This window comes from Glycine soja, chromosome 16 (assembly GCF_004193775.1).
Source record: "Glycine soja cultivar W05 chromosome 16, ASM419377v2, whole genome shotgun sequence".
NCBI classification, from domain to species: Eukaryota; Viridiplantae; Streptophyta; class Magnoliopsida; order Fabales; family Fabaceae; genus Glycine; species Glycine soja.
Window position 1 is genome coordinate 17,370,032 of NC_041017.1, and position 23,017 is coordinate 17,393,048.

At 35.4% G+C, this 23,017-nt stretch overlaps 1 protein-coding gene across 1 annotated transcript; it reads left to right on the plus strand.

Moving 5' to 3' along the window:
- Positions 1–14,602: 14,602 nt before the first annotated feature.
- LOC114391282 (probable beta-1,4-xylosyltransferase IRX14) lies at positions 14,603–20,241 on the plus strand. The gene is made up of 3 exons (XM_028352369.1): positions 14,603–15,483; positions 15,748–16,296; positions 19,645–20,241. Exons 1-3 carry the CDS (start codon positions 14,756–14,758, stop codon positions 19,874–19,876), a joined length of 1,509 nt encoding a protein of 502 aa, XP_028208170.1. The 5' UTR covers positions 14,603–14,755; the 3' UTR covers positions 19,877–20,241.
- The last annotated feature ends 2,776 nt before the right edge of the window (positions 20,242–23,017 follow it).

Sequence of the window (23,017 nt, forward strand, 5' to 3'; positions counted from 1 at the left end):
ATTTTTATTAGACACATATCTTTGTTTACTTAATATAACATCTAAATTATTTCTACTATATGAAAATTTTGCAAGTGAATTTTTCAACTTTTTAATTTCTTTTACATATTTATCACAACAACTACAAGAATCTGTTATTTTCTTGTCATTAATAGTGGAGATATTAACTTTTTCATTTGTTTTAGAGATTAAGACTTCATTTCTAAGAAGATCTAATTCTTTGTTTAATTTCGAAATTTCATTTTCTAAATTTGAAATTGTTTTCTTTGATGATGAAACTAATTTTGCAAGTTTAATTGATTCTTTATGCAAATCAGCAAATGCATCTTGCAATTCATCAAAAGAAATAGATAAGTTGTTTGAAGATGTTACCTCTTCATCACTTTCGTAACTTTTGGCCATAAGGCAGAGATTTATCTCTTCATTTTCAGAATCTTCAGAGGATTCCAAATCATTTTCATCCCATGTGATGTATGCTTTCTTCAGTTTCTTCTCACTATGATTTTTCTTTTCAGATTTTTCCATCTTTTTCTTGAAGATGGGACAATCAACCCTCAGATGTCTAGGTTGATTGCATTCAAAGCATTTTAGAATAGAGGATGAATTTTCTGTCCTTCTCTTTGATTTAAAATTTGGTCGCCTCTGATTTCCTCTTACTTTAAGAAACTTGTTGAATCTTTTTACAAAGAGACTTAGATCATCATCATCATCATCTGGATCATTATCCTGATCACTTTCTTCTTGAATTGAGGATGATGCTTTAAGAGCAATTCCTTTCTTTTTCTTGTCATTTTCTTCATTTTGGTGCAATCTCAATAGTTCCATCTCGTGTTCCTGCAACTTACCAAATAAAGTGGCAAGAGACATGTTAGACAAATCTCTTGATTCAGAAATGGCCGTTACTTTGGGTTGCCATTCTCTACTTAAACATATTAACACCTTGTTTATAAGATCCTCATTTTGAAATTCTTTGCCTAAGGCTGCTAGATGATTTACTATATGTGTAAATCTCTTTTGCATACTCTGAATATTTTCATTTGCATTCATTCTAAATAATTCATACTCATGAGTTAGTGCATTTATCCTAGATCTTTTAACATTTGTAGTTCCTTCATGTGTTAATCGAAGAGTGTCCCACATTTCCTTAGCACTCTTACAATTTGAAACCCTGAAATATTCATCCATTCCTAGGGCAGATGTTATTATGTTTTTGGCTTTTAAGTTGTATTGTACTCGTTTTCTATCCTCTTCAGACCATCTATCTCTAGGTTTTTCTATGGTTATGCTTTCACTTGATGAACTACCATCTATTGAAACTCTTTCTACTGTGGTGGGTATATAAGGCCCTATTTCTATGGCTTCCCAGATATTTAGATCTATTGCCTCGATAAAAATTTGCATTCGGGTTTTCCAGTAGTGGTAACCCTCTCCATTAAAGATTGGAGGTCTATTGATAGAATTCCCTTCCGGAAATAAGGAATTTGCTGAGGCCATCTTTTTCTTGAAGCTTCTAAACTTTATACAAGAATGAAGCTCTGATACCACTTGTTAGACAAGTGGCCTCAGATATCTTAAGAAGGGGGGGTTGAATTAAGATATTCCAAACTGTTTCCCCTAATTTAAAAATCTATTTCACTTTTTACTCAAGTTATGAATTCCCTTAATGACAATCTTCTTAAATATTAATTCAAATGAAACAATTTGAATATGAATATAAAGCAATAATAAATAAAGGAGATTAAGGGAAGAGAAAATGCAAACTCGGTTTTATACTGGTTCGGCCACACCCTTGTGCCTACGTCCAGTCCCCAAGCAACCCGCTTGAGAGTTCCACTATCTTGTAAATTCCTTTTACAAGTTCTAAACACACAAGGACAATCCTTCCTTTGTGTTTAGAGATCCTTTACAACAAGAGACTCACAGTCTCTTAATCCCTTAGAGAATGAGAAGAAGAAGAAGAACAAATCTCTCTAGAAAGAGATGGATTTTACAGATTGAGCACTCAAATAATTCCTTAATGAATTGCAATTGAATTGGCCAAGGAATTCTTAAGAGGATAAAATGAATTTGCCTTTTGAGAGGATAAACACTTTGTTGTTCTGAAAAATCTCTTAGCAATTTCGTGTTTAAGTCACATATATATAGACCATTGGTGGTCATGAATAAAGCCTTTGAAAAGTTGTGACTCTTGAAATTATTTTTCTGAAAATCCTGTCTGGTAATCGATTACAGTAATTGTGTAATCGATTACAGCTTTTAAAATTTGAATTAAAACGTTTACTAACTGCTGGTAATCGATTACCAAAATTGTGTAATCGATTACACAGTCTAAAATTTCGAATTCAAATTTTTGTAGCTGTTATAAAACATATTTGGCCACTGGTAATCGATTACATCCTCTGGTAATCGATTACCAGAGAGTAAAACCTTTGAGAAACACTTTTTAATTTAAATCACTTGGCCAAACCTTTGCTAATTCAATTAGGAATTCCCTTCCTAATATTCTAGTGATCATCTTGATGTTGTGACTTGTAATCTTGAAGTATTGTCTTGAATTTTAATCTTGAAAAGCCCATTTGCATCAATTGCAACACATCATCATGATCATCATCAAAACATCAAAGCCAATTGCATCTACACAAAGGTCAGATTTTTCTCACTTTCTGTGGCTGTGTATGGGTCACAATCAAAAGAGAAAGTGGGCCCTTTTTGCTCCACTCAAATGGAGACATGTGGCATAGCTTAAATAAAATAATAGAAAAAGAGAAAACCCTTTTTAAAACCAAAAAGCTGTATTCTCTCTCCTCACTCAGCCCAAATTTCAGACAGCTCTTTTCTCCCTCTCCCTCACGTTGCTTTTCTTTTCTCCCTCATTCTCCATTGAAGCTCCAAACAAAGCTTCAACCTTTGGTGCCCATTTCTGCTCCAAATCGCGAAAGGAGGGCATTTTCGAAGTCGTGAAGCGCGTCTCTACGTGTGGGACTTCGAAATTTCAGGTTTGGGTGGACTTCTTTCTCCTTTGATTTTCGTGGGTATGGGGTTTTGGGAGATATGATGGGTAGTCTTGCTAGGTTTCTGCTTTATGATGATTATTTGTGAAGAAATTTGTGGAAAGCATGTTGAACTTGCCATGTTTGGATGAGTTAAACATACCCATTCTGTTTTAGGGTTTTTATGATGATGCTTGTGATGTTTATGTGCTGAGATTGCTTATGGAAAACTGTTAGAGATGAAGGGTAGAGTTAACCTAGGGTTAGAAGGTGAGAGTATGGTGTTGTGAGTGGAAAAAGAGTGAGACCTTGAGGGTTGAAAGGTTAAATCTGGATTCTGTGGTATTTGGAGGTTAGAGTGAGTTAATCCTAGCTCAAAATGTCTTTTAGGACTTATGAGAAAGCTTGGGCTGTGCTAGAGAGAAAAACAAATGACCAAAGTGAACAAAGAGCCATTTCTAGGGTAAATTTGGGTGTTGAGGAGTCAAATTTTGATTCGATGAAATTTTGGGTGTAACTCCAGTTTGAACAAGTTTAAATTGATGTTATAGACTTGTGTGAGGTGAGAGTTTGCTTCAAATTTACCTCATCCTCAATTTCACTTCTCAAACCTAGAAAATCCATTAAATTGAGGGGTTTTGGACACCTAGATTTTGTGTTGCTGTGTTTTGAAGCTTGACTTTGGTTTAGACATGATTGATACATGATTTGGGACTTGTAGGATTTGATTTGGGCAAGATTGGATGAGGGGAAGTATGGTTTTCGAAATCTGCACTTTATGTAGAATTTTGCTGTGAAATTGTGCAGCAGAATTTTGCATAAGTGTAGAAAAATGCTATGTATTTGCTGGTTGTGGAAAGAGTAATGCAGAATGAGTTCTGGATGTTTGCTAGTAGATCCCAACGTTCAAAATGTAGGCTTATGTACTAGAGACTTCCAGTAAAATTTTCGAGTCGATCCAATGGTTAACGAACTGGAACGAAGGAATTGTTACTGGGGTCTTTAAGTGAGAAAAGCTGTGATTTTGGTTGGTGCTTTGGGCAGAGTTTTCTGCCTTGCCCTGTTTTCTTGGCTGTGATAGTTTGTGCTGTTTGAATGTTGTTTTACCTGGATGTTGGGGAAGCTTGGGAGGATTGATGGGGACCCGGTGTTGAGAGAAACGAGGATACAGGCTACGTGGGAGTACATGAGCTCAGTTGGAGGTGGGCAACAGGGGATGGTGGGTTTATGCGCGATTTGTGGATGTGGAAAATTTGTTGTGCACCATTGCCCGACCGCCACCTAGTACCACATGTGATGGGTACCCCATAAACCTACAAGCTTGAGATGAGGAAGTGTTGAAGGGTGGAACTTCCTGCTTTTATTCGTTGACCACAAAGTGGTACCTGGAGATATGTCACGGGGGTCAGGAGACCTTGGCGACATCAGGTGGGGTGCTATTGCCCAAAACCAAGCTTGACCAATCCCGACCCAACCCAGGCATAGTCAGTCAGTGAGAACCTGTGATGTACCTAAACAGGCGAGCTCCTGGCAGTCAACAGATAAAAGGAACAAAACCACAAAGCAAGGAGGCTTGTGTGGTGGCTGGCCAGTTGTGAATCTTGTGTGACATATGGGTTATGGCCTCTGGTAATCGATTACCAAGGGTGGGTAATCGATTATAAGGCTTAAAAATGAAGACAGGAGGCTAAGATGGTCTCTGGTAATCGATTACCACGGGGTGTAATCGATTACTAGGCTTGAAAACGAGGCCAGGAAGCTATGAGGGCTTCTGGTAATCGATTACCAAGGGGGTGTAATCGATTACCAGGATTAGAAATGAAGGTAGCAGATTGTGGAGGCCTCTGGTAATCGATTACCAGTCTGTGTAATCGATTACACAGAGAAATGGGTCACTGGTAATCGATTACCAGGTATGTGTAATCGATTACACAGTGCCTTTTTCAAGTTTTCATGTCCTGAAGCTGTGTGATTCGAGTTTGACCTCTGGTAATCGATTACCAAGGCTGTGTAATCGATTACCAGGGATGAAAAGCCTTGAGATACCCCTTTTACTTGCATGTAGTGGTTATGAGACGCATTGTGTTGCGGCGTAGTTAGATTCTTGTGAAAGAGTCTACCCCTTTCTTTTCTTTCTTGTAGATCGTGATGGCGGCGCAACTAATCCATGATCGAGTAGAGATGGAGTGCCTAGAGGGAGCTTGGGAGACCCTTGAAGGCAACGCGAGGTGCCGATTTCGGGGCACTATTCGATTCACGGCTACTTCTTTAGTGCATCCAGATGAGCCTGCACGGACGATTCAGCGCACGGTGGAGTGGATACTACCCACGCCTACACCATATCGTCTAGTGGAGCCAGTCCAAGTGATCGAGGTAACGTCATCCGAGGAAGACCCAGAGGAGAATCTCGAGGAGCTACCTCCCGAGCCTGCTGTGGATGCTCTTGACTTTCTAGAGGGTGATGAGGACCCACTTCCGGAGGTGGATTCTCCCGAGGAAGTCATGTCGGCATCTGAGGCAGACTCTACGGAGGATAGTGGCCCTGGAGAGATGGCGATCAGCGGAGGCTCTTCATCCTAGTGGACAGCTCTTCGGACTAGTTTTATATACTTTTTGAGGGTGGGTGTATCTAGGACTGACTGTTAGGTTTACTCTTTTGTTTTGTATGGGTAGACCTGTTGTATAGGAATTTGATGATTGTATACATGTGGCTGAAGCCACCACTATGGACACCTTTGCTCTGGATGACACTATGTATTTTGTAAAACTCCCATATTTTGGATAGCTTTTAAATGATGAATGTACTCATGTTTAATCTTGTTATTCGAAAAGAAAGCATTAGCAAACCTTATTTGTAAAAGAGTTTATCGACCGTATTTTATTCTTTTATTTTCACGTGACGACCTAAAGTAATGGCTGGTATACTCTTCCTTTTGAAACAGCAAAATAGTTTAGAGATCACGAGTGGTAAGAAAGAAATGACTCCGAATAGAGTTGTGAACTGGCCATTCAGGACTCTATAGTGAGGATTTTCCTTCTAAACCTAGTTATGGTGAAAAGAGAAAGAAATGAAAAAGAAAAAGAAAAAAAAAAGTTACCATGGTTTTTGTTATTTAAATCATTACTATCAAACCAGTCATTAATTTAGGGACGCCACAGGTATCCTAGCTTGGAACCTTACATTTTGCTGTGAGAGAGGGTGAGGGCCCCAGTGCTCAGGTACCTCCACAAGTACAGGATGCTTCTTCTGAGGCTACCATCCCTAGAGCTTTTGATTTTTCAGGTGCAGGAGCAGAGATGAGACCTGATGAGGTTGTTCTTCCTGAGCCAATTATACTAGTTATTCATGATATTGTTGAAGTAGGTGAGTCACGATTGAGACAGGAGGCTACTACTCTTGAGAGGACACCACAGACCCCAGAAGATTCACTCTCTCCAGGGATGGACCTATCTTTTGCTCAGCAGGTAGCAGATCCTCCTACGCCAGTTCATGAGAGACAAGCAGATCCTCCTACACCCATCATGGAAATGCTAGAAGACCCTACCATGTCAGTCCTGAGACTGTCATCCACTCCTCCAACTACCCCAGTTTTACATCTGACAGATGAGGAGGATATGCAGGACACACAGGGCACACAGGACCAGTCACAGGAGTTCTAAATTCCTGATTTTTCCTTTTTGGAAATTATTATAATTATTATAGTTTTAGTACATTTTTTTTGGTAATTTTGGGTTATATTTAAATTTTATATTTGTCTTTCTGTGGATAATTAGTATGCATGTTTTGAAGCATACTGAATAGCTTAACTTAATTCTCTGAGTATGCAGTGCAAACACTTGATCTTTTTGTGGAATTGGTGTTGTAAATTGATTGTGGAATGAATGCATGATTGAAATGAAAATTGTGTTTTATCATGAGTTGAGCAAGTGTATATGTTAGATGAGAAAGAACAAGAAAGTAGGCTCACAGTTAGAAATGTTAGTAAGTAGACAGGTTGATTATGAAAGAAAAGCTTGATCATAAACCGGTGAGAGTGTGAACTTAATTGTGAGTGAACGACTAGCATAGAGTAATAATTTTTGCATCAATCTCTGAAATTTAGAATGAAATGTATGAATTGGAAATGATGAAGGCATGGTTGTTTATACAAGCCACTTGACCAAAAGCTTACCTGTTATCAATGATTATATCATTTGCACCCATCTTTTAGCTAAATTGTAATTGTATTGAACCGTGAGCCTTGAATTGTAATTCCTATTTACCTTGCTTAGGTTTTGAGAGGGCACATTGGTTTAGGACAATTTCACCCTAAATTTGGGGGAGTCTGTTAGATGGTTAATGTTTAAAGGTAAGAAACAACAACACACACAACAAATAAAAAAAAAAAGAGTTCAAATAAGTGTGTGTGTGTGTGTGTGTGTGTTGTTAGAACAAGTCAAGTGAAAGGCTAATGAGCAAGCTAAGTATATTAGAAAGATTAATTGGTTAAGTCTAGGATTCGTGCTCTCTCAGAATTTAAGCCTTTGAATCCTGGAAAACCAATATTTTTGTAGCTCAGCCTCATTACAAGCCAATAAAAGTCCTTCTGATTCAATTTGTGCATTCCTGACTTTATGACATGAGATGAAGTTCAAAGATTGGACCTCTTGCTAGTCGTTATTGATAAAGAGCTTAGTCACTTGTGCTTGAGTGAAATAGAAGCCGTGAGATTTAGGTTAAGCATCTTTCCATGAAATCTGTCTCCTGCCTAGCTTTATTTAGTTGTGTTGCTTGCTAACATGTTCTTTTCTCTGAAAAAATGCATGCCTGGTGAAAAGCAATTGATAAAGGCATTTTTGTTTCATTTTTTTATCATGCAACTAATATTTTGGAAGTTACACACCTTTGTACATAATCACTGCATGTTTTTGTCACTTGGGGACCAGTGAGTTGTTTTTTATTTGCTTGAGGACTAGCAAAACTGTAAATTTGGGGGAGTTTGTTAGTCGGTTAATACGACTAACTTTTGTGTAAAAAAGTTGTGTAAATTGTATTCGACTCCTTCCATTTATAGTTCTTTTTATAGTGTTGTAATTACTTTTTGTTAAATATAGGTAATAAGTACTTGTATCCCACTTTTGTGCATTTAATAACCTTTCCATTTCAATTTCAGGTAAAATAAACAAGTTTGTCGAAGTGTTGATTTTGAGTCGCTCACGAAGCCAATTCTCTGGCTTAGCGAGCCATCCGCTAAGCTCATTAGTTCATGGCTAAGGGCGTAGAAGATCCTAGAAGCAGATGAGTTGTCATGATGCGCTCAGCGAGAATCAATTAGCTAAGCGCATCGCTTGAACCTCCAGGCTGAGCAAGCATGACTGGTGCTAAGCCAGAAGTCACTTACACTAAGCAAGCCTATTTTTCGCTAAGCACGCGCCTCTCTACAGAATTGCCTATTTAAAGTTGAATCTCGAAATGGAGGGGGTTGTTGAGTTTTTTGGAGAGTTTTGGTTGTGGAGAGATTGGAGAGAACCAAGCTTGAAGAGGAAGCTATCTTGCAAAGCATTAGACGAGATTTTGAGTGATTGTGAGGTTTCTAGAGGTGGAGGAGACATCCCCGCTACCTGTAATTCTTCAATCTTTCACTTTTTCTTCTCTTTGTTGTAAAAGAAGCCTCCCTGCTATGGAGAGCTAAATCCTCAATTGGTTCTTCCTATGGGGTACTTGATGTAAATACTCTTATATCTATCTAATGATGTTTTATATGTTCTTTGTACTATCAGTACTTCATTTCAGTATGCTTTTGCCTTGATCACGTAGATGTATGCTTGGTTAGGGTTATTCAACATTGGGAAATGGTTTGATTCTTAGAACTTGATAGGACGGGGCTAGTTTATCGTATTTTCACGAGGGATTGGGGTACGGTAACCTAGTTGTTGGTATGTATGTCTTAATGCAGTTTTGGTCAAGTTTAGTCCAACAAGAGGGATCTGAGGATGACGCTTGGCTAGGATTAGGCTAAACATGCACGAGACATCGGGGTTTAGCACTCCAGGAGATATCATAGAACACAGAAACATTGTTAGGTAGAGATCATCTTTCATAACATCAGTCATTCAGTAGGAAGACCAACACGTTCTTTATCTGTCTTCACAGACCACTACTCTTTTTTGTTGAATAGTTTAATTTACATACCTGTCCATACCACGCACCAAACTTTCATCCAAAGGCATTTATTTACCGAACCACAGCTTTACCAAGTAAAACAAGTTCCCCGAGAGTTCGATACTCGATTCTTATCGTTTTATACTACTTGTGCGATTTGGTGCACTTGCCGGTCGTCGAACATCCGTATCGTTGGGTTCTTTAACCCAAACTATAGTATCAAAGCAGTATACCAAAATAAACTCCCCTCACCTATCGTGAGCTGTCCGTCAGTTCTTCTTTGTTTCACTCAAAGACCTCTCTCATTTACGTTCGTTGGTCCAAACCTAGAGTTCTTAGAGAAACTATGAAAGAAATGATTGAGAGCTTGTTTCTCTACCGAATCCTTGAGGTGGATTCTGAGGATTCCACATCGATTAAAACATTTCTCTCTGTGTAATGGTCCAACGGCAAGCAACGATAGCACATGGTGGCCACCAATGGTCGTGAGTGGTGGATGAGGAGTTTCTAAGGTGGTTTGGGCATAGTTTTGAGGGAGAGAGATGTGAAATTGTGTTTTTCATGCTAAAGAACCTATTTATAATCTATAGATCTAGCTCAACGAGCTCGTCTTGCTAAGCAGGAATCCACTTTTGGCGCTACGCGTGACTTTTCGTGTTGAGCGCAACATTTCATGCTGAGTGCAATTCCTCTCAGACTGGAATTGTGCTTAACGTGCTTCACGCGCTAAGTGAGATGTCAAAAAGTTTCCAAATACTTGAGTTATGAAAGTACAGTCCAAATTTGAAGGAGATCCAATGATTAACGAGTCTGAAATCACGGTTTTACTAGAACAGATTTAGGTAAAATTTGAAATCTCATAATTTCAACCTAAGTCAATAAAACTCCACATAACTCAGCATCCACATCCAACAAATCTTACATGGCTAATTCACACAATACCTCAACTAATCCAAATCAATCACATAGTCAAATAACAAGAGAAATACATTAAACATCAATTTAGAGTTAGCGAAATTTCAGGGCACTACAAGGTGCACAAGGGCATTTATGGAATGCACATCGGAGGATGCATCATGACAACATAAGTTATACAAGCCAATTATTACTGGCCAACCGTGAGGCCAAACTGCACTGAATATGCTAAAAAGTGTCAAGAATGTTAGGAATTCAACAGTGTCCATTGCACATCACTTGAAGAGCTTCATAGTATCACTTCTTCTTAGCCTTTCGCAATATGGGGAATGGACTTGGTACATTTCTCATTGCCAAAAGTCAAATCAAGTTCCTTCTTGTCATTGTGGATTACTTCACCAAGTGGATTGAAGCCGAGCCCCTGGCAAAAATCATAACCCAAAAGGTGCAAAAGTTCACATGGAAGAGCATCATTTGTAGTTATGGCTTACCCCAAGCCATCATAACCGACAAAGGAAGGCAATTCATTGAAAAAGGCTATGAGGAGTTCCTCAAGCAACTCAGAATCAACTCTCTGACATCCTTAGTAGAGCATCCTCAAACCAATGGGCAAGCAAAAATCGTAAACAAAGTCACCTTGGCCGAGTTGCAAAAAAGATTATAAAAAATCCCCATAGGGTTGTGGGTAGACGAGCTCCTAAGCTTGCTTTGGGGGTACCATTGTACTCCTTAATCCACCATTCAAGAGACACTATTTTGACTAACCTATGGCATAGAAGCAATGATGCTAGTAGAAATCGATGAACCCTCATTGCGAAAATGAATGCTTAACATGACCAATAACTTAGAATCACTTGCGGTAGAGTTGGATTTGGCTGAGGAAGTCCAAAATGAATCAAGAATTCATGAAGAAGCATGTAAAAGAAAGGTGACTCACAAATATAACTTCAGGCTCAAGAAACGAAGCTTCTAGGCTAATGACTTGGTGTGGAGACTAAGAGGAGATGCCCGAAAGGACAACTCAGAAGGCAAACTCGTGTTCGATTGGGAAGGCCCATTTCGTGTTGTAGAATCTTTGCAGAACGACGCCTACAGGTTTGAAGAAATAGCAAGGGTCATCCCATGGACCCAGAATGCAATTCACTTAAGACCTTGCTATAGTTAAAACCGGGTACTATACTTTTTTTCCTACTTTAGTATTTTTTTCCCACTTGTACAATAAATAAGGGTTTTTGCTAAAAAGGTTTTTTGGAGGCACACCCGAGTAACCGTGTAAAAGGATGGTCCCCTTAATACTAAATCATCAATAAAGTCCTTTTACACTGCCCAATTTACATATTTTCTTGTTGTTTTTATTATCTAGTAATCCATTTAATATCATGTATTGCGAGTGGCTACTTAAGAAACCAGAGGTTAAATTTGAACCTCGACTTTCTTAAGCAACCAAGAGGTCGAATCCGAACCTCAGCTTTCTCAAGCAACCAAAAGGTTGAATCCGAACCTCAACTTTTTATGAAAAATAATGGAGGTCGAATCTGAACCTAGACTTTTGCAAGCAATCAAAAGGTCAGATCCGAACCTTAACTTGTTAAGAAAAACCTTACAAAAGCACAACATATAATTTGGGTACATAAATTAGAAGTGAAATTGAGGTTATTATTCAAGAAATAATGACCTCTTGCTTCCTTAATTTTTTCCCGATGAAGTAGAAGGATAACTGGCCCATTTTCCAATTTTCGTGTTTGTCCAAGTAATCTTTCAGCAGGAATGCAAAATCATCCCATAGAGTACAAGTGACAATGGTGCCACTATTAAAAAACAAAACATAATAACTATAGTCATGGATAATTAGAAATATTTCAATTGAAGACTAAAATTAGAATGATAGAAAATATCTCACCACTTATCCTTCATGGTGAACACCACCTTTTTGGGTTTTCCATCTAGGCTCCATTACAATACATCAACTAACTCTCTGATAACATCTACCCATAATATCAATTTTTATTAACTTTTGAATACAATGGGTGGACTTAATAAGGAATAAGTAATAAACATGTCTATTAAGTAGTCATGATTGACATTGTCAGTAAGAAAATCATCAAATAGTGTAAAATCATACACCATTTCTCGTATCATTGGAAAATCCTACTCTTTAATTTTTGTGGCTTTAACAAAGTTCAGTTTAAAAGCATGCTTTGTTGCCCTAAACTGTCTAGTATTGTTTTCAACTTTAAAATTTTGTATCATATATTTCTTGCTCGCTTTAACAATATCATTCCACTTTTCATGATAACATTTTTAATTTGAGTAACAATCTTATCAGCCTATGGAAAATATAAAAAAAAATGTGATATAAGATGGCAATTATTTGACAATAAACCTGGATAATCTATATTATACCTTCTCATCCATCATGATCATTTAAATGTTAAACCTTGGAACCCTTGGAACATTCCACATATTAATCACACATACACCAATTTTACAAGTCTCCTTTTCATTAGTAATGTCCATAATGGAGTTGGGCTTATGTGCCATGATGAACTATTAAATAGATAAGCATTAAAACATGGCTAAATAAATAATCTATAAATTCAATATATAATGTAAAAAAAAGGAAATTTTTAATCTACCAAAAAAGGATAAACAATAAAGTTAGAAACAAAGGTACACAAAGGATATCCATAAAGAGAGAGAATGTCATTTCCATAACTATACAATGATAGGAAAGCAAGTTATTAATGACAAAAAAAAATGCTAAACCCAGGTTACACACATTATGGAAGATAATAGGTTTAACATAAATAAAGAGGTAACTAAAGAGTAAGAGAGGAAGATGGAAAAATGAGGTTTCAACATTCACACTAACTTGAAAAAGAAATGGACTGTAAGAGTAAGAGAGTGAAGAGAAAATCAAAACGGAGAGAGGAAGACAAAGAATAAGCGAGTGGAGAGGTATAAAAGGAATTGAAAGAGTAGATGAAGAGGTTCAAAGGAAAACAAAATGCAATGATATCCTATTCTACTTTGGGTGAAATCAGAAAATAAACAAAAGAGAAGATATGCTACTCTATACTCTTTAAACACAAATGTTAAGACTTTTAAGTAGACTAATGGTCAAATTGGTACTTTGGGCATTTTAAGAGTTTACAATATTTCTTTGGTTTTATTTGATGCTAACTTTGAATTAGAATGTGACAATTATGATTTTTTTTTCTTTTATTTGAAGCTAACTTTGAAGGAGAAGAAGGTGACACATATGTACCTAGGTACATTCTTTTACTACAAAGAGTAGACACTTACCCATTTTAACTTATTTTAGTTATTACATATAAATCTTTTACTTCATTTTAGTTCTTACAATTTTGAATAATGGAGACTAAAATAAATTTACAAATATTCCTATAGGGATTAAAACAATTAATTTCCTATTAAAGGAACTAAAAACTTAAAAATTATATAATTATTGTGAACATGAGGTTTTGTTTCCAGATTTCCTTATACCAATTAAAGGGGAAAAAATATGATATTGAGTTTTTCTTAAAAAAATAAGATGATAAATTCATTTACTATTTATTTTTATTCCAACTATAAATTAATTGAAATAATAGATCAAATATAATCTCAGGAAAAGAAAACACTAGTTAACATTATTCATATTTTATTCAAGATATTCAAAAAATATTAATCATATAATTAAGAAGAAATAAAAATAAAAAATACTATTTTTCATTGAATAAAAATGGCAACAATTATTACCTTAAGACCTTACTAGTTTCGCAATCAAATTAATTTTCTTCAAAAAATATTTTTATTAAAATATATTCATGCATCGCTAAATATAATATTTTTTTTGTTTTATTTATCTCTTTTATAAGAATTTTTTTAAATTATCTTTTACATTAATTAATTTTTATCAAAATACTTTTTATTGTTTTGTAATAGATATTATATATTTAAAAGTAAATACATTATCTCTCTTATAAAGATTAAATAAAAAAATAATGTTCCAACTAATTAAATGAAAAAAGAAAAATTATGAATCTCAATACACTTAAAAATAATTTTTGTAAAATAATATAAGTTTTTAATAAATTTAATACTACTAATTGTATTACCTATTTTTCTTAAAGAAATATGTGAATTAGTTTAATGACTCTTGGATTTAAGGAGGGAGTAATTAATAAACTCCTACCTTTATTTTTTAACGTATTTTAACACATTTTTTTAATTTTTATTCATTAATTACTAGTCCCACCATTTATTAGGAAGCACTGCATAGAAATTGGTAAGACTTGCTAGTTGCTAGTACTAGTTGCTACTAGGCGGTTAGAAGTTTAAGCCTCGTTGACCTTAATTAGTGACTTCACCCTTTTCATTGATTAGGTAATAAATGAGTCTACGCACTTTAATTTCTCAGTAAACCGGAATTAGGGAAATTAAATCTCTCTACCCAATAGCCTTTGCACACGTGTACGCCCTCTAGTTTCGCTGCTACTATAATCCCAATTATCACCTTCTTAATCCCAATTTACTCATAAACTCAATAATAATAAATAAATAAACTTAACGATTCAATTCATCGTTGAGCATTGCCATCACCATCATCACCCTTCACTACCCTCTTCATTCTTTCTTTCTAATTCTAGCTTCAAAGCAACTAAACATTATTAGATTCAAAGTTTCGTCACAATCGAGAGATAGAATGAAGCTCTCGTCGTTGCAGCAGAGCTACCTCAACCGCCGGAGCAACAGCTTCAGAGGATCGCTGCCGTTGGACTCCTCCGGCGAAGTCTCCGGCAAGTCTCCGGCGGCGAGAACCTTCTGGCTCCTCCTCCACGCCGCGTGCTGCCTCGTCAGCGTCGTCATCGGCTTCCGCTTCTCCCGCCTCGTCTTCCTGTTCCTCTTCTCCGCTGCCTCCCGCGGCGGCGGCGGCGAAATCTCCGCTCCATTCGTCGTGCATTCCACCCTCGCCACCGCCAGCCCGATCGCGAAGAGCATCACGGCGACTCCGGCGAACCCTACCGCCGCCGGCAGCCGTGTGGTGGTCGGACGGCACGGGATCCGAGTCCGGCCGTGGCCGCATCCGAATCCGGAGGAGGTGATGAAGGCGCACCGCATAATCGAGAGAGTCCAGAGGGAGCAGAGGACGCTGTTCGGAGTGAAAATGCCGAAAACGGTTATTGCAGTCACGCCGACGCACGTGCGCACGTTCCAGAAGCTTCACTTGAGCGGCGTCATGCACTCGCTCATGCTCGCGCCGTACGAAGTCGTTTGGATCGTCGTGGAGGCCGGACAAGTCACCAATAAGACCGCTTCCATTATAGCCAAGTCAGGACTCAGAACCATCCACGTTGGCTTCAATCACCGAATGCCGATTTCATGGAACGATAGACACAAATTGGAGGCTCGAATGCGCCTTCATGCTTTAAGGTCAACATTTCTGCCTTTTTTTTTAATTCCAATGCTTATATTTTCAATTTGAGATATACTGATTTTCCCGCTAATTGGCACATAAGACACAATTGCTCCACATAAGGAATAGTTTGTTACCTATAATAGTCTTACCTGGCTCAAATAGGATTGCATCCGTTTGAAGATTAAAATTAAAAGCATTTGTAATTGCATGGTTTTGAAGATTTAGTTTGTTGTTATTTAAAATATTTGATTTGATTGATTTGTCGTGGGGTGGAACAGGATTGTGAGAAAAGAGAGGCTGGATGGAATTGTGATGTTTGCGGATGATAGCAATATGCATAGCATGGAGCTGTTTGATGAGATTCAAAGTGTGAAGTGGATAGGGGCAGTTTCGGTAGGGATTCTTGTCCATTCAGGTGGTGCAGATGAATCTTCGACCCTACAGGGTGAGGAGGAGGCCCCGCCAATGCCAGTGCAAGGTCCTGCTTGTAATGCGACCAATAATTTGGTTGGGTGGCATACCTTTAATAAGTTGCGATATGCTGGCAAAAGTGCAGTTTACATAGATGATCTGGCACCTGTGCTGCCCAGAAAGCTTGAGTGGGCTGGGTTTGTGTTGAATTCCAGGTTGCTTTGGAAGGATCTTGATGATAAGCCGGACTGGATTAAGGATCTTAAAGAGTTAGATGGGATTGATGAGGATATAGAGAGTCCACTGTCTCTGCTCAGGGAGACTTATGTGGTTGAACCACTTGGTAGTTGTGGACGCCAGGTTTTGCTTTGGTGGCTGCGGGTTGAAGCTCGCACAGACAGCAAATTCCCTGCCCAGTGAGTCATCTTCTCTCAATTACCTATGATTTACTGTTATAAAGTTACCCCTTGAAACAGCTTACTTGGCTGGTATAAAGAAATAGTACTTAAGTTAAGTCTATATAGTTCTTTTTAGTCATATATGTGATTTTATGTGGGAGTAGTTTTGTTATGCTGCTGGTGCAACAGATGAAAGCTAGAAGTCAACATTAACAGAAAATTAGAGTGTTCAACACTTTAGATTGAGATATTTAATTTTCTTGGTAGTATGCTAAAATAAAAGGATATACAATGCAATTGGTGTGCTGATAAAAAAAAAACAATGCAATTGGTGTTTCTATGGTTAATATGAACCTGATGACGTTACTTCAATTGGCTACTGAGCAGTAGGAGAAGATTCAGATTCATTGCTGGCATGCGAGTGTCCAGCCTTGATTTTGAGTCAATTCGTGAACACTATGTAAGAGTTCAACTTTCATTACTAACACGTGACTATGTAGTGCCTAGCCTTAATTGTGGACTTATTTGTTAGTTGTTACTGCTGTCTGCCTTCATTGTTGACACATGAGTTCACAGACTTTGTTCTAGACCTTTCTATTGATTCTCCTGCCTTCATTGTGGACATATAACTGGTCAAGTATGAGACCTGGTTCACTCAACCAAATCTCACTGAAACTTGACTACTAGATCACCTCAATCATATACTAGTATTTTGAAAGGGTTTATTTATAGCAAACTTAAAGCTTAGTAAGCTCTAGTTCGATGGGCAGTGTTGGAATATCTCATAAATATCAATTTTGTATTATAGAATTATTTGGAGTATTTAATAATATCTAGATTGTATCCTAAAACATTTTAGGGTTTCTTAAAGATTATCTCTTAGGACTAGTTTGCCCATTTTCTAAGTTTCAATATTACCTAATATTTCATTATTTGTTTTTCTATTTAGTTAGGGTTATTAGTATGAGAAAAAAAGGTTATGCACTGACAGTGTAAAAAGTTTTACACATTCATCTAATCGCAATCCATCATATATGGTAAGTTTGTTGACTTTTAAAATATTTATCTTAAAATAATTCAAATGGTGATTTGTGATTGGATGATGGTATAAAATTGTTTTACACCATCTGTGCATAGACATTAAACTCTATTAGTACTTTAGGTTTTAACATCACATTACATCTTATTGTAGACTACACAATTTCAACATTGCATGATCATAATGATATATTCTACTTCCATTCCATATGTATCGATGTTTAAGGATAAAGCACACATATTAAAGAGCATTTACTATATGTAAAATATTGTTGTATTTAGACTGAAGTATTCTTATTTAATATCCCATTACTTGTGATAAATTACTATTGTAGCAATTATAAAATAGGGATATTGGTGGGGAAAAATTTAGGAAGACTTTATATTTATAAAATACCATTAGTTTTGAAAAAAAAGGAAGCTAAAACATCAATAGATATGAAACAGAGGTAGTAGTAAACACGTATATACTACTTAATAAGGAAATATAATGCAGTTGAGGGAGATTGCAGGCTTTTAGGTGTAGATTGCAGGCTTTACATGTGTCTGAACTCAAAATATCAAAATTATAACAAGGAATTTTTGATATAGTGATTTATTTGGTCCTAGGTACTCCATTAGCTCCAAATTGCAGAGAAACAGGTTCAGTTAAGTCCTTTTATATCACATGTTTAATCAATATCAATAACTTGAACCATTTTTTGTGATAGCTGATAGCTCCTTTAAATAGAATTGTAGATGGGTTCTGTTACTTGTACCCATTTCTCCAACACATCTCATTGCCACTATTCAATTAATTTTCTTTTTTCATTCTCTTCATTTTTCTCCTACCTTTGGCTCATAAAGCTCATGTTAGCTTGTGAGATAACTTTTCTTGTGCAACAATCATTTCTCATTGTAGATTTCCTTTTCCCATCAAATGCTAGAAACTACAGGACACAAAAGTCATGTTTGTTTTCACACTTAGCTGAACTCTTTAGAAGAAAACCAAATAGCATCCAACTGTACAACCCAATGTTGTTAGATGGAAATTTTTAGTTGATATCTTAGAGAATATGCCACTGGACTTTTGTCCATGGCTTCCTGAATGTTTGATGGTGAATGTTGGGCTTAGGATCTCTGGGTCTTTGTCCAGTGAATTATCAGAATATGCAACTGTACAACTTGTCCATGACTTCCTGGATGTTTGATTGTGAATGTTGAGCTTAGGATCTGTGTCATAGTCCTGCGAATTTTCAGAATATTTTCCTACATTTGTATGTGTAGTCACTTGTCACAAAAGCAAGTATTCTGGCATCATCTTTTGTAAAGTTCTTCACTCAGTGAATGCAAATAAAAAAGTGAACTGTTATTAAAATGCTATCTATAAATTAAGTTATACTCCCTCTGGTCTCAGATTATAAGTAAAAGAAAAATCATTTCACATTATTAAGAAAATTAGTTGACTTCATTAAATTGTGTCGATCCCAATTAAAAAATAAACTTTTTTCATAAATTATCCTTTCATTGGAATTTGATATCAAGCATAAAAAATAGTCTTCCGAAATAAAACCCCTGTTATATGAAAAGTATTTTGAAAATAGTATCATTAAATAAGGCGAAATTAGTTAAGGTTTTCTTATATTTGAGACCAAGATACAAGGAATTTTTTTTGCTTATACTCGAGACCGGAGAGAGTAACTTGTAAGGTCCTTTAACAGTGAAAAACTGTTGATGTTATTTATCATTTCTGTTTTACTCATTTCAGGTTTTTTCAACAAGTGATAATTTTGAAGAACGCATGGTTGTGTGCTCATAAAATTAAAGTATTCGTTTATGATCTTACACATTATTCTTATAGTTGATTATAATCATATATTCATGACCTTCCGTTGTTTTTTCTTGGTTTTCATTTTTCATTGAGTTGTTTGTTGTTTGACTTCTGAAATCTCAACCTGCCAGCTACTTAGTTCCCTCAAAATCTGATGTCATTTTTCAAATGTGTGGAGTATGATATCTCTTTTTGTTTCATCCCTATAATTTCTCTGAAAAATTTATATATATACGCATGCCCTATGTTTTTCTTGGTTTCTGTTTTCATTTACTTGTTTCTTCTGTTAATAGTTTGTTTCTGCCAGCTAATACCCTCAGAAAAGTCATTTCTCAAATTTCATGGCATCATTTTTTTCATCCCTTCAATCTTCTCTGAAAATCATGAAGTTTATTTTCAGTGCACATCTCAATCAGATTCATCCAACAAATATAACCCGGTTCATATCTTCTTAGAACTTTAAATTATTTTCGGTGCATATGAGCATATCCCTGACCATTTGATGCAATTTCATGCAGATGGGTAATCGACCCTCCTCTGGACATCACAGTCCCATCAAAACGCACTCCATGGCCAGATGCTCCTCCTCAGCTCCCAACCAATGAAAAAGAGCTACTTGGCACACAAGATCAGACGACCAAGCATTCTACAAAGACTAGAACATCTAGATCGAGGCGCACTCGAAGTAAGAGAAAGCATGATGCCAAAGTGATAGGTGTGCAAGTCTCTACACATTCTGAAAAAAACTGAAATGTTAATATGTGCATTTTAGAAATACACTGTGCCTTGTGGTTACGAAACTGCTGCTCCTCGTTGACAAGAATCTGGATTGAACAGATGCAGAAGCTCATGTTCTTACTGGATAGGAATAGGAATAGGATTCATATACTGTGTGTAGTTACTACGGTGGACCAGCATATGTGCATTCGAGTTTGATTTCAACAATTTTTTTCTATATTGTTTTTTTCCTCATTTTTTTGTTGGGGTGATATATATATTTGTTCGCCTGAAAGGTAATGTCAACTTTGTTCTGCAGCATTTGCTTCATCAGAGGAAGCTTGTATAATTTTTCTTCAATCTTTTCAATGAAATAGAAATTCTTCTTCACAGGAATATATCCACAGTTGCCTTTTAAAGGGACATTTCCAAAGGGACATTTTATACACGAGTTAAGTAATCTTGCCAAATAAGAATTTTAGTACTTACGAAAAATCATGCCTAACTTCTCATGTAAAAACATAGTAAAAGAAAAGCGTAGAATGATTTTGTTTTATACCTCATTTCATAAAATTGGAAATCACTGCCCGATTGATGATTCTATATTCAATATAATGACATTGATTTATTTTTAACAAATTCTTATTTGTTTAATATAATAACAATTATTATCCTTTTTTTTATTCCAATTCATTTTTAACTTATCCTTGTCTTGCAATCATTTTAAGTCCATGTCTTAAGCTTTATAGAATAAAAATTGTGTAAATACGTGAAATAATTTTAAAAAAATATTTCGAAACATAATTATCATTCAGAGCAACATAAAAAAATGTTGTAGTAAATTTGTTGATTAGTTATTCTAAAACACTTTTTATGAGTTTTTTTTCTAAATCACTTTAAACATGTTTGTTTCCTTGTGAATAAATGGTGTTTGCTCCTTTTCACACAAGTTATTAAAAAAGAGTTTTTCTCATTAAGAATATTTATATTATTAAATCTAATATTTCATTCCACAATAATATCATCAACTAAAGTGTGATTTATAAATCATGATTTCTAATGATAAAAACAACCATTATAATTCCATGCATATTTTATAAAATCATCATCCGATAAATAAAACTATGTCATAAATTATACTTATTCTTTTTATAACATAGATCGGGCAATATTCTAACACCATAGCACATGACATGAAGATTCAAACCAATCTAGAATCTATCTTCCTCGGGACTAGTTTGTTTAGCATTGGCAGCATACCCCTGAAAGGTCATCTTATGCTGGCCTGACCACAATTTTGCATTTTCATGCCATTTGAAGAATTGAGTATTCATGGATTCATTGAATTAATCCCTGGGTTTCATATTATACGTAGCATGCCTCTTCAAGGTGTTTTAGTTTGAATATATTTATTATTTTAAAAAATAAGAAAGCAATAATTATTTTTTAATAATACCCTCATTTCTTGATATCACATCTTGTGTCTTGAATTATTCAAACATGATTTTTGCATTGATCAAGATGTTTGGATGTGTGTGGAAACATGATTTTGAATTTTGGACTCAAGTCTCTTTTAAGCAATTAAAAATAGCTTCTTCATCACCTTAAACTTGAGTTAAGAGGAAAAGGAGGAGAAAATTGAAGGTTTAATTCCTTCTGCTAATGAAAATTAATAAATTATTAATAATTAACATTTATTAATTAAGAAAAACTTCAGTAACAAAATGTGTTCCAAGACTCCTATTGTCTTGATTATTAGCAAAGATAAAACACATTTGCATGCATATTTTGATAATTTAAAACTCAAAATTAAATTTTGGGTGACAAAATTATTCTTTAATATATGTTATTCAAACAAAAATTATGTTATAATTGACTCATGTTTATTTAAAATCAATTTGTAAAATCACCTTGATTCAAAGTCAACTTTACAAACACACACTAAGTAAATTTATAATTATGTTCTAAATTTTTAATAAGGATAGTTTTGTATAAAAAAAATATTTTATCATGATAATTTGTAAAATTATTTTTTCTAAAAAAAGTTACATTATCTGAAAAGGCAAACAAAAATAACAGACATATTTTAAAGGTTGGGATGAAACCATTCCTAATTCGGTGTTTAGGATTCTTGTAGTTTAAATTAAACTGCATGCGATATAATTATAATGAGAAGATAGGTATTTAAAATGTAAATATATTTTACTTTATTATTAAAGAAAAGAAACAGTTTAAAATTGATTTAAAAATTAAGATAGGAGTGAAGCAACGAATAATTGTTTCAGCTTTTCCATAATGTCATCATAATTATATATACTAAAATCAATTCACATTTATTATCCAAACGCACAATATATTAAAGAGTCTAGAATCGCTTAAAATTTCATCTAAAGACGTATTTATGATGCTTCTGAGATTTGATGGATTACAAAATCAAGAGATTTACATCTTTTAAAGAATTGTAAAAAATGAGAAAATATTCTTAAAAAATACATACATTCCAACCAGATCCATCCAGAAAACCATATATAGAACTAACTTGGCCAGTTCTGTGAATGAGATGCAGCTGAAGAGCTATATGGACCAATAATGTTTCAAAAAAATTATCTCTATCTATCTACATACAATTTGTGACATGCACCTTGCAAATATTTAAATGGTATGATATAGTTCCAAATAAGATATTACTATTATTTAATTCTTATGATGATAAGGGTGGATTTCTTATTTCCAAAGTCAGGGGAGCCATGCCCATGAATCATGAGTTCCCAAGTGCTAGCAAGTTGGACAGTTATATGATCTGATTCTGATCCATTCCACAATCAATCAGACTCCACCACCGACCCCTTTGCAAGTTGTGGATATCAAATTATTTTTGCCCATTGCGCAGGAATCACAAGCTTTTTTCAAGTCACACACAACTTTTTTTTCTGCCAATTTTAATTTTTAATTAATTATTTTTTTATCAATGAGAGGGATTGAATTTGTGGCTTTTCTTTTTTGTGTTTTTTTTTCTTCTTAATCGCTTCATCAATTTTGTATCTCCAAGTCACGCAACTTTAACCAATGTTTTTTTATATATATAGCTAACCAGCAATCTTTATCTTCCCATGTATGTTTGGATTATATTCATAATGAAAAATAATTAATTATTTTATGGTAAAGATAAAACAA

What these genes read in the sequence shown, in the direction of transcription:
- LOC114391282 (XM_028352369.1), top strand. Translation starts at nt 14,756, where the DNA reads ATGAAGCTCTCGTCGTTGCAGCAGAGCTACCTCAACCGCCGGAGCAAC. An exon ending in ATGCGCCTTCATGCTTTAAG is followed by an intron (nt 15,484 to 15,747) that starts GTCAACATTTCT and finishes GGGGTGGAACAG; the next exon opens with GATTGTGAGAAAAGAGAGGC. An exon ending in GACAGCAAATTCCCTGCCCA is followed by an intron (nt 16,297 to 19,644) that starts GTGAGTCATCTT and finishes AATTTCATGCAG; the next exon opens with ATGGGTAATCGACCCTCCTC.